Source organism: Electrophorus electricus, chromosome 18, assembly GCF_013358815.1.
Source record: "Electrophorus electricus isolate fEleEle1 chromosome 18, fEleEle1.pri, whole genome shotgun sequence".
NCBI lineage: Eukaryota > Metazoa > Chordata > Actinopteri > Gymnotiformes > Gymnotidae > Electrophorus > Electrophorus electricus.
The window spans coordinates 7,832,795-7,845,861 of NC_049552.1; the positions used below are offsets into that span (position 1 = coordinate 7,832,795).

A 13,067-nucleotide genomic window follows, 5' to 3' on the forward strand; every position below is an offset into this window, starting at 1 on the left:
CGGGTCCGGTTGCTGCAACACCGGAGCAGTAGAGAAGGCGGTTTTGAGCTCCTCGAAAGACCTTTCCGCCTCAGCGGTCCATTTTATCTGCTTAGCCTGTCCCCAAAGCAGATCTGTGAGCGGCCTAGCCAACGTGCTAAAGGACTTGATAAACTGCCTATAAAAATTCATAAACCCCAGGAATCGCTGTAATTCCTTGTGTGTTTGTGGTCTTTACATTGCCCTCCTGGATGATGTAACCTAGAAAATCCACCTCTCTGCGGTGGAATTCACATTTCTCTAATTTGCAGTAGAGGAGGTTCTGCAAGAGGTTAAGGAGGACAGCCTGCACATCACGCACATGTTGGTCCCAGGAGGAGGAATAGATCAGGATGTCGTCGATAGCGAAAGATCTGCCCAGAAACTCCCTTAGGACCTCGTTTATGAATGCTTGGAAGATAGAGGGAACTGTGACTATACGGTATGGCAGGACTAAATACTGATAATGCCCTGAGGATGTGCTGAAGGCTATCTTCCATTCATCGCCGTTCCTAATCCTTATGAGATTATGAGCACCTTAACCTGACCAGGGGAAGAGGATAAGGGTACTGCACAAGCAGTTCATTGAGCCCTTGGTACTCTACACAAGGTCTCAAGGCCACGTCCTTATTCTTGTCGGAAAAGACGCTGGCAGAGGCCAGAGAAGTGGAGGGACAAATGTACCCCTGCTTCATTGACTCCTTAATGTATTGTCCCATTGTCTGCTCATCCTCCTCTGAGAGATTGTAGATTCTACACCTGGGAAAGATGGCTCCCTCCTTGAGAGTGATGGCACAATCCCAGTCATGATGGGTGGAAGCTGTGTAGCCTTAGTGGGACTGAATGCCTGTGCCAGATCTCTGTAATTCCGGGGAATAGTGAGGTGTTTGTCACTAATCATGGCAGCAGAGGAACAATGTCTGAATTTGAGATCAATAGAAGCTGGTATCTACTATACCAGGCAGGATCCCAGATGCAGGTTGTGCAAAGATGCCCCTGAGATAATCCAGCACATAACAGCAGGATGCAAGATGATAGCAAGGAATGGAATGCCATAACCAAGTGGCTGGCATAGTATACAGAAATATCTGTGCAGAGTATCGGCTGGACATTCCAAGGTCTAAGTGGTGGTGGAAAATGACCATGCTAAGATCCTGTGGGATATAGATATAGACAAACAAGATGGTGATTGCTAACCAACCTTACATAGTAGTGGTGGATAAACAGCAGAAGAAGGCCGTAGTTATAGATGTGACAATCCCGAGTGATAGCAACATCAGGAACAAGGAACACAAAAAGCTTGAGAAAAACCAAGAGCTAAAAGAAGAGCTAGAAAGGATGTGGAGGGTGAAGGCAACTTTGGTTCCCGTTGTAATCAGAGCACTAGGGGCTGTGACCCCCAAACTGGTTAAATGGGATCTTCAGCAGATTCCAGGAACTATATCCAAGATCTCAGTTTAGAAACGTACAGTACTAAGAGCTAAGATACTAGGCAGGACTCTCAAGTTCCTAGAGAACCTGAGCTTGAAGGAAAAAAGACCATCTAGAAGGCAAGTGGGGAATATATATACATTCAAAATTGTAGTAAAGTACACAGCGTTTCCAGAGAAACAGAACCTTTCGGACAGAGGTCCTTCATCAACTGTGCAAGAAAAGTTCTTCTATATCCCTTGTGCTTTTTTTCTATATATAATAAAGGGGGAGAACTCCCCCAACTGACTGTCCTGCTTTGAAGATCAGTACATCCCACTTTCTGTATCCCTTAGTTGGTATGGGTAGACACAACACAGCTAGTGGATCTTTCACACAACATTTCAAAGCCCTACACATCTAAAGGCAACCTTTGTCTTATGTTGTTGGTATAGGTGTTGAGAAGTCCCTACTTTCTGAAACATAGAGGTAACACAAGCCAGACTCATAGTTTAACATTTAATGACATTTATTAAATCAGTACTTAGTTTATACTGATATCCAGTGAGATCGCTACATAATATTTATGCAACCAAGCAAGACAAGAGTAATTAAAAGATGAAGAAAAATGACACAATAAAATAACAAAAGAGAATTAGAGTCAATTCATGGAGAGGCTAACTGTAAACAAAAGTTTTAACCTGTGCCAAATGTGTTATTTTAAGATATTCCTGTTTATTTAGGCTACAGGATTGGACTGTAAGTAATTTTGGGTTAATCCAGAGTTCTCCATCTCATCATAGAGAAACCTTTTGTCATGGAGGTACTGGACCTTAGAAGATTTCAGCATTCCAATAGGGTTTCTACCCAACGGTACACTCTATATGTTTGTCGTGTGGGGCAGTTCCTCCATTGTTCAAAACCACTATTTAAAGCAGAGCTTGGAGGTAATAATACTGCTTTGTCTCTGTCAGCAGAGGGAACAATTTAGCTTCCCTTATTTCATCTTGATGTTCCTGTTAACCAGAAACCTGGATTAAGGATTACATTACCCATTGCCAATTCCAATAGTGCCAAGAGCGCCAAACATCCAGCAACCACCCCAGCATCTGGAGCAGCCACCATTTTTTTTTGCTTTGTTTTTTCAGATTGAAAGAGCATTGACTACTGAGTATCATGCAGGGTGAAGAACCTTGTACCAAATTCTATTAAAGCTCCTAAGACTTCTTGGCTGACCTACCAATAATTTGACTGTATTGTATACTTATGACTCCTAGCCTCTGTATCTATTATGCACTCATGCATTTTATTACAGTTTTTAAACAGTGAATGCTACTGAGTATCACTGAATTCTACATACTTTAATCTGTCTTAGTCTTCTTGGTTATACACATACCAAACACTATGTTATCCATCCACATTTTAAAAATTGTATATGGACATTTTGTGTGCTCTGAGGTTAAACACAGTCAATATAGTATGAAAACTTTAGAAATCTTTCATGGCTATCTGCTGTGAAAAGAGGGAGTCATACTTTTAGGAAGTTTGGGCTGAAAAATGTGTTAACTTTTAATGGCTTCAATTCTTTCTCTAGCTGTCCTCCACCCAGTTCCTCCCATCGCACCTGTGGGCTATTATTTGTGCTAGCTCAGTGCTAATGGCGCATCTGTGCTAATGGTTTAAGATGCCCCTCATATCTTATGCAGGAATGCCCCTTTATCCTTTATGCAGCGAGGAGTTGTACCTAGTCAGTCGGCTTTCTCTTTGTGTTCATCAATTTAATTCTGTCTACAATCGAAAAGTAACATCACTTGTTATTAGATAATAGTTATAGTTCAACTTCTCTTTTATTCTATTTTCAGTAGAAGCTGGTACATTGTGTTTAATATTGCTCATAGGGCACATAGTATTTAAATAAAAAACATAATTGTGTGGAGAGCAGTGTTGAAGACTAGAGTTGTCTTTGTAAGTGTGCTCCATTCTGTGGCTTAGGAAGGCTGCAGACCTCTGAGATCTCACTCTATTTAGAATGTGAACATAACTACATCAGAGAGAGAGAGAAAGAGAGAGAGAGAGAGAGAGAGAGAGAGAGAGAGAGAGAGAGAGAGAGGGGAAAAAGAATGAAAAGTTTTTTAATTGTGACTTTAATAGGTTGGGTACAACTTCAGGTGTGCCTCTAAGGTTAAATTCAGCTTGAAAAATCTTTTGAATGATCTGATTACATGTTTGTACTCAGTTTGCAATCTCAGTATAAATATGGAGTAGAAAATGTAGAATACTATTTATTTTAGTTCAGTCCTTGGAAAAGTAACTTTCAAATTTAAAATTAAATCTTGGAATACCAGAGACATCACCTGGTCACCCCTGTTCTTCTGGGCTCTTCTGACTGTAGTGGTGAACGCTACAGCATGCAGTGGTGGTCACACAATACCGCAGCCCACCACATCATGTGCTGTTGTTGGAAGTGAAGGTGGCACAGTAAGCAACCACATACTCCAGATGTTTCATACTGAAAGTCTGAGTGAAGGTGAAAAACCTCACTATAGCAGCACCATCTCCCCAATGGTCCTACTCACTCTAGTCACCTGTCCATAGATAAAACAGTAACAATGGAGCTGCGCCCAGAGACAGACAGATTCATCTGGGACAGGAGATGATGATTGGCTGGGTAAGGATTCCAAGCAAGAAGAGGTCATTAATTTGCATATTTTATTTCCATTATAAATATTTGTGCTCAAAGTCATGCCAGTCTCTTGGAGAAACATGGAAAAAGCTTGGGGAAGAGCTTCAGAGATATGTCTCCAAGCAAAACTATCCACAAAGAATATGAGTACCAGTGAAGATGTTCCAGCTCTTTTGCAGACATGTACCTGTCAGCATGATATTTTTACTGAGGATGTTTATTTATCTCTGAGCTTTCAGTCTCCAAGTTAAAGCAGCCTTTAGTTTTTATATGCCAAAGATAACCTCTGCCTGCTCAACTGTGTCAAACATTTTCTCTTGACAATTTGACAATGAAAATTTATCAGTCACTGATAACATTGTTAAAACATACTTTTCACTGGCATATTCTGTTTCCATTACAAATATTTTTGCTTGTTCGTCTTTTTTTATGTCTTTTTTTCTTTCTTTGTCCAGTCTAAATTAGCCTTTTTTAGTTTTCTTCAATTTGTGTGTTTTATTTGCACATTTAATGTGTGCATTTTATTGGCAAATTTAATGTGTGAATTTATTTGCTCATTTTTATGTATGAAAGGTGTCATAAAATGTAATGATCATTATACACCTAGAAATGAGAGTCAACCAGTAAAATAGAAAGAAGATTATTAGCTAGGTCTGCCAGACCACTTGAGCAGAATGGAAACATCTGCAAAGACTGAGACTCCTCATGAACACCACTGACAGATCTTAGTCTTTCACTTCAGGAGGTGTTACACTATAGGTTGCTCCAAAGTCATGTGACCCCAAAGTGTCCAGGACACATATATTCATACCCAGCAGGAAGTGGAGAATTGATGTCAGGGTGGAGCAAGTGGAGTCATGGCTCTGCCATGGAGAGAGTATCTGTGTATGAGAATGGAAGCAGCTAGTTTTGCACAGCCGTATAGGAGACGAGCCCCAGCAGAATAGTGGAGAGAAGGTAGCAAGGTGCCTAGACAAGGTGGAAGGATGCATGCCAAGATCGCAAAGGAACATTGCACTGATAGACCTATGCTGAGCAGAACCACAATGCATCTTTTTCTTTGTGACTGTCTCTCCATCTCCGTAGCTAATATGAGGTGTACAGTAAAGCTAATTGGTATATATGAGCTTATACCATAATTGTGTGGATCAGCAGATTGCACACTTTGTAGAATCTAGAAAATGGATTTTTTTTGCATCTTTGTGGGCTTACTCTGCTGGGGAACTGATTGATGAACCTAACAGATTAGTCTCTTTGTTTTTTCTTGTAAGTTGGAAAACCTATTTTTACTATGGTTTAATGTTTTGTTATATCCATTTACTTTTTCTAATGTTAATTTAAATCTTTATTTTATATTACCCAACTGTTCTTTGTTTTTTTTGGCATTAGCCTTCCCTAACTTATTTTAGAGCCATTTAGTATTTGGTCTGGTGGGTGGGATTGGAGAGAATCCACTAAATATGATAGATCCTTGAAGGGAGACCCTCAAACACCTTTTCAGCTCCAAAGGCCCTGTGGGAAAGCTGGTCTCATTGGCAGCATGACTGAGTGATCAGCATTATTACGAAGGCCATCTGCAGTGCTATCAACAGACAGCAGCCAAGGAGTGAGGCTCAGGAAGCAAGTCATCAGCTTCACCAGAGAAGCAGAATTCCACACCTAAAGCAGCTTTGGGCTATATTAACATATTAAGGCAGGCAGCTGGCAACAGACTTGGACAAGCAGCTCTACTTCCCTCAACATGTTCCAAAGATCACCATATTCATCAGATCCAGCACTGCTGTTGTGCCAGACCACCAGGGTTCCTCGCTGTAATGAAGCACCGTTTTACTGCTAAATTCCATATTACAATTATTTTTAATATTGTTCTTATCACTATATTTCTTTGTGAGCACCATTATTCTATTCAAGCTTAGCAATTTCTTGAGTATTTCTCCATCGACAATGGACTCTTTAAAGACCCGCACTTCTCAATGCGTACCACAGTGCCTCCTGAAGCTGTATCGGGGTACATGTGTGGGTTTGTGTGAGTTTGTGAAAAGGGAACAGAGCTCCCTACGGCCAGGGCATAATGAAGCGGAGACAACCCATCTGGACATGACACTCAGAGGAGCTGTGGGTCAGTGAATCGCAACAGAGGTCACAAGAGCTCACAGCAGGGTTCTCGTGTGTATGCACAAGTGCATGGCAGCCATTATGTTTATGTGCTAGAAGAGCACCACTGGTTAGTTCCATTCATTTCTGAGCATTTAGTGTGTGCAGTTATATCTACTGCAACTACCTTTATCTGTGTTTCTACTGCTTGACTTTTGCTGAGTAGTGTATATGTGTATGTTTGCATGAAGGCATAAATCTGTCTATCTATTGCAAATAATATTACTGAAAACTGCAACAAAGTGTGTTTAAGATGAAACGAGGTTGGTTAGGGTACAGACATATATATTACTCATTTCTTATAAAAGCCTCAGGAATTTTTCACTGTCTACTCTGTGTACAGCTTCTCAGTCCACCGATCAGATGTAGTTTAGTGGATAATTAATCACAGTGCTATTATTAGCCCAATGATATCAGATCATTCCAAAGGATGATCACCCCACACATTGTTCAGGAGAGCTCTAAAATTCTAAAATTTGGTTTTATGTAGAACCGTCATATTGCCTAGCCCTGAGCCATGGTTGTCAATCTGTGTTCTTCAAGGTCCAGTTACAGCAGAATTTCTACCCTGTTCTTACCTAGGAGTCAGCTGTAAGGTCACAGTGGCCCATCAATTGAAGTAATTGTTCAGTGATTACAAAAATGTAGACCGGATTTGGATTTCAGAGCCAGAACAGAGTATCATGGACTTATGGTCATTTTTTACTGGGCATCTAGGTATAGTTTTATATCCATGATCATGCATTTTAGCATACTTCCCACAGTAAATGAGTACCCTTCATGCTGAGGTACCAAGCAGAATGAGCTGGAAGCAGCCAGTGCAGATCACTGATTGGTGAAGCACACAAACCATATTTGAAAATGTTATATAACACAGCACAGCCTTGAGTAGATGTACAGTGGAAAACCAAATGGTGAGTAAAAGTTATAATCAAGGCTTTAAATGTGGCTGCACAGCCAAGTGTGCAGTTGGCAGAGAACTCTAAGAAAATGTCCAGCTGGGTCTGCTGGGATTGTACCGAGTGAAACCACCCAGAACTGAGAGCTGTCAGATCATTTCTAACTTGTTGCCATTCTTTGGTCATCATAGGGTGTTCGGAAAATGTAATTTCTAAGACATTGGCATTTGCTAGGTGGTTTAACATGACACTCTTTTAAGTGGCTAGGTATTCTGTTTGCTGTGCAGCTATGGTTTGCTTAACCTTCTTTTTATCTGTGAGTTTCTGGAACTTTCATTTGGCTTGTTGTGCAATGGCTGGCCATATGATGTGTTTGTTTAGGCACATGGTGGCCAACTGCTTATGACAGTATTGCTCTCAGAAATAAGACCTAAAGGTAGGAGTACACTGAAATGTAGGAGTTCTTAGAGAAAGCTACAAAACACAGACACACTCACCCACACATTCTCCACACACATACACAGGATGAGAGATAAAGAACTAATGACAGTAATACTCGGTGTGATAGCGTTGCACTTTGTCTTTTATACGGAATTTGTTAACATGCTTTTAAAACAAAAACATAACTGCATTTTTAACATAAATGACAATGTGTTTACAGTTATTAGATAATTTAGGTTTCAGTCTTGTTCAACCCCATTAAGAGAAATGTAATACTTTTTATGCATTTATGCAGTTTTTTTTATTCACAATAGGCTTTGGACTCCTAGTGTGTACCATTTGAAATGCTTAAATATTTTGTTTACCAATATTATATCCACATTTGTCTACACACAACAAAAACCATATCTGATCAACAAAAACAAAGCGAATCATGAAAAATTCTACTTATTTATGAACATCAACAATCCCCACAGATGATCACGCAGGACAGTTTTTCTTTCAGACCTTGCCCTTTACACCTTTATGCTCGAACTCCATGCTGGACTGGTGCCTGATGGCCTGAAGCTTAGCTGTGGTGAGGAGGGAGGCTGTGTTCCCCCAGGCACCCTTATAACCCTTAAACCACACAGACAGAAGCCACAATCTGGTAACTCTGCCACCTCTAAAAAGTGCCTTCAAGCCATCCCCAACACACATCTTCACATCACACCTATAAATACATGCAGCAGGTTTGGCAGCTGGGAGGGAGCCAGATGTGACCATGCTTTAGCATGGGTTTCATACTTCTGATACACTATATGGGCAAAAAGTATTGGGACACTCACATATTACACCTCCGGGAGCTTTTATGACATCCCATTCTGAATCCATAGGCATTAATATAGAGTTATTCCCCCCTTTGCAGCTATAGCTTTCACTTTTCTGGGAAGGCTTTCTACAAGAGTGTGTCTGTGGGATTTTTTTGCCTCTTTATCAAGAAAAGCACTTTTGAGGTCAGACACTGATGTTTAACGAGAGGGTGTGGCTAGTAATCTTCATTCTTGTTCATCCCAAAGGTATTTGATGGGGTTGAGTTCTTCTACACCAAACTCACCTAATCATGCCTTTATAAACCTTGTTTTGTACATTGGGGCACAGACATGCTGGAACAGAAAAGGGCCTTCCCCAAACTGTTCCCAAATTGGAAGCATACAGAGGTCTAAAAACAGAGGTCTAGGTAGGCTGAAGCATTAAGATTTACCTTCAATGGAACTAAGGGGCCTAGGCCAACCTCTGAAAAACCCCATAGCATTATCCCTCCTCCACCAAACTACAGTTGGCACATTGCAGTTATGTAGGTAATGTTCTCCTGGCATTTACCAAACCCAGTCTTGTTCATCAGACTGCCACATAGAGAAGCATGATTCTTCACTCCACAGAATGTTTCCATTGCTCCACAGTCCAATGGCGGCATGCTTTACACCACTCCATCTAACACTTCGCATAGTGCTTGGTGATGTAATACAACTGCAACTGCTCAGCCATGGAAACCCATGCTGTGATGCTCCCAGAGCAGTTTTTATGCTGATGTTAATGCCAGAGGAGGTTCAGAGCTCTGCAGTTATCGAGTCAACTTTTGGCAACTTTTATGCACTATGCACCTCAGCATTAGGCGAACCTTCTCTGTAACTTTACATAGTCTCCCAATTCATGCTTGAGTTGCTGTGGCTTCTAGAGGCTTCCACTTTTCAATAATACCACTCACAGTTGATTATTGAATATCTTGCAGGAAGAAATTTCACAAACTGACTTTTTGCAATGGTGGTATCATATTACAGTACCACACTTACAGTACCAGAATTCAGTGACCTCTTTAGAACAAAGCATTCTTTCACAAATGTTTGTAAAGACAGACTGCATGGCTAGGTGCTTGATTTTATCTTGCATGGCTAGCTGCTTAAGTTTACCTGGCAGTGGTAGCTCATTAATTAAGGTAATCAGAAGGTTGCTGCTTTGAGCCCCACCACTGCCAAGTTGCCACTATTGGGTCCCCGAGCAAGGCCCTTAAACTTCAATTGCTCAAGTTGTACTCAGTCATAATTGTACGTTGCTTTGGATAGCGTTTGTAAATGTACCTGTGGCAATTGGACTGATTGAATCACGTGACTAATAGGGCTGTCTTAATAGTTTTGTCCATAAAGTGTATTTTTCCAGCTAGTATAGAAACCTGTCATTTTAGCAGATTTTTAAAATATAAACATGAAATATTCAAAATCTGATTGTATTATTGATGCTTAAGCTTCATGATCATATGTATTTATATTTTTCAGTTTTGTAAAAAAGAAATAATAACTTGATTAGTCTCTTGAATAAATGACTGCTAATCCTGAATTTTGCTTTGCTCCATCTCCGATAGCATGTGCTTAGCATTTAAATGTTATAATCATGCTAAGTTTACTCTCTCATTTGTTAACTGAGAGGTGCATTAAAAAAGCTAAGAGATAAATTCTATATGAACACCAAACTAATCAACTGCAGATAGCGCATGGAGGAACTACAGCCTTATCTGCTATTGAGCGAGCAGGCTTTGGAGTTATCCGAGGCGATTAAAAATGACTGATGGCTAATATCTGTTTCTCTCTCCACAGGTCCGTATATTCCCTTACCTGATTGGGCGGGAGTCTGCCTTTGCTGATAATCTGAAATGGATGGCATGCGCTAACAAAGGTTGGGCTTCCTCAATTTCCCTTCCCGTCACGGCACTCTGCAAACATTTGGACAGGCTCGTTAAGGGAGAGGAGGAGAAGGGAAAATTGTGTGTCAATAAATGATTTTTCTTTCATATGTTCATATTGGTGGCAACAATGCATCTAATGGCTTGCCAGCCTGAGTAGGGTCACAGTTGCTGAGGTCGGCATGGTTATACAAATGATTTGTTTGGTCCCCTGTTTTCTGGGATTTAATGCGAATAAATGACTCAAGCAAAGGGATTTGCAGAGGCATGTCATACAGTGTACTAAAAGCAAAATTGTGTGTGTATGTGTTGGTGACAGGGCCAGCCCATAGTTTAGGCTCCCATCAGAGGCTCTGTATTCGAAACATCCTATTTCTCTGGAACCCTTGGGCACTATAGTGCAATCTTTACTACCTATATATGCAATTCCAATCAAACGTTTAGACACACTTGACCGAATGAAGCATTTTTTAATTAAGCATTTTAATCCGATGTTTTATATATAAAATTAATTCTAAGATAAAATGGAATATTTAAAGTTGCTAAAAATAACATTAAATCGTCACTCATCAAATAATTTTATTAAGACGTTTACTTCCTCAGACTGATAGAAAAGCATCATAGGTGTTAGCTCATGAAGTTGGTTAAAAGAACACCAAAAACATTCAAAGCTGCTGTTAAAGGGTGGCTAATTTAAAGAATCTAAAATCTAAGACAGTCAGTATTTAACAGTATAATTGTGTGTCATCTCATTGTTTGATTCCCTCACTGTTTTCTTAAAATGTAGAAAATAGTAAACAAAGAGTAGGTATGTTCAAACTGTTGTCTGGTAAAATGCAATCTCTGATAAGACTGACAGGGAGTGGGTTCTTTCCTCACCACCAGTGATGGATTAAAGAACTTGCCACCACTTGGGAATGGCCAAACCACAATATGCCAACAAGACCACACCAATTACCAAAATATTTTTGTCTTTTTGTTTGCTAAAGGAGCGTACAGATAAAAATGAGTTTGTACAGATGGTGTGTACAGATAAAAATGAGTTTGGATATTCTCCTAGACAGTCATGCTGCATATTCAAGAGATGATCTGGGTCTTGCCTTGTGAAATGAGCTTGATAATGGCAGCAGTTTAACATGTATAAAGGACAGATGCTGAAGTTCTAAAGCTCGGTGTGGTTATTTAAATATCTGAAGTCAACTTTATATAATATATATAATATCTATAATATCTAATATCTCTCTCTATATATATAATATATATAATATCTATATAATAATATATATATAATATCTTTATATATATATAAAGAGAGAGAGAGAGAGAGAGAGATTGAAAATGGTAGATCATGTATTATTATTCATTTATACTTTTTAAAAATAATTATACTTTTTTTAAAAAAATAGAGACCACAGAGAATGTCAAGAAACTGCATTTCATGTTAGATCTGTGCCTTTACTGAGCTATTAGTGAAACTTAAATGAGGAAGTGCATGGACTACTTATTCAGTTAATGTAGATTAAATTCACTAGTTAAAAGTTCAATTCATCACCTAGAATAACTTTTATTCTATCTATTGATTTATTGCAATATATAAAATATTTTATTGTTGGGCTATTCCAGTACTATTTGTTCCAAAATGCAAATATTTGAATAATAAAATGTTAAAAATGTCGGATAACATGTTAATGTCAATCTAGCTAAACTTTTGCCATGTTTTTGTGCTGAGCCAATAAAGGCTGTCACTAAGCAGAAATGCGTAATGTGAACAACCTCAGTGGAAACCTAGCCTATGTGTATAGGTGTATGTAGTTATCATGTTCAAATCATCATACATATACTTATGTTCAAATGCCAGGCCAAGTGGTACAGATCTTGTGCATTTCACTGAAGAGATACTTTGCAGGTTTGGGCACTACGTGCTGAGCATGTACCTGCATCTGTGTGAGGCCAGCCTGTGTTCAGGCATGTGCTTTTTAAGTGTCTGAGGCATTTCTTTGTGCCTGTTGTGTATAAAGTGTTGCCCAGCATAGCAAACCTGAAAATCAATTTCCGCACGTCCTCTCTGATGCCTTCTCCTGATGTAAATGCTTCACTGCTTTTCCACTCAGACAGGCTTTGCATAGGGAGACCTTGTCTGGGAAATAAGGAATATTTATTTAGTCTATTTATACTCCTTTAACCTCGAACCGACATTTATACTTTATTATAGATCAGTAGATGTTACCATATTTTGTCATTATTTGCATATAATGTAGCATTTCATACTAGAGCACTGCTCTGCTTTTATCCTACCTGAACCTGTCCAAGGGTAAATAAACCAGTAAGAAGCTGATGTGACTAGATTGATCATTTCTCTAACAATGTTTGGTCACACATGCAAGTTATCAACAAAATTTACACATTAAGGTTTATATATATATACACACACACACACACATACATATGTATATAAAACCTAAATGGCCTGGGAGCTTTGAGAGTCCTGTGTGGTATCTTAACTGTTCCCATGACTGCACTTTTCTGGACAACAGATCTCAGATGTTGTTCCTGGTATCTGTCGGAGCAATTCTCCCAGTTTGGAGGTTACAACCCTTAGTGGAGCACAGGCGACCACAGTTGCCTTCATCACTCACAACTTTTCTATCTCTTCCTTTAGTCCTTGTTATTTCTCATTTCTTCATGTTCCTTTTTCCTGATGTTGCTATCACTCAGGAGTTCCACATCTATCACTATGTCCCTACTA

At 39.5% G+C, this 13,067-nt stretch overlaps 1 protein-coding gene across 2 annotated transcripts in view; it reads left to right on the plus strand.

Annotated features, from left to right (window-relative positions):
- The window catches only part of cacna2d3a (calcium channel, voltage-dependent, alpha 2/delta subunit 3a), a 174,304-nt gene that overhangs the window by 95,553 nt on the left and 65,684 nt on the right, over positions 1-13,067 (plus strand). For both annotated transcript variants that reach the window (XM_035536211.1, XM_035536210.1), the window contains exon 12: positions 10,236-10,314. In XM_035536211.1, coding sequence (XP_035392104.1) covers positions 10,236-10,314 — 79 coding nt within the window. The remainder of the gene's footprint in view (positions 1-10,235; positions 10,315-13,067) is intronic.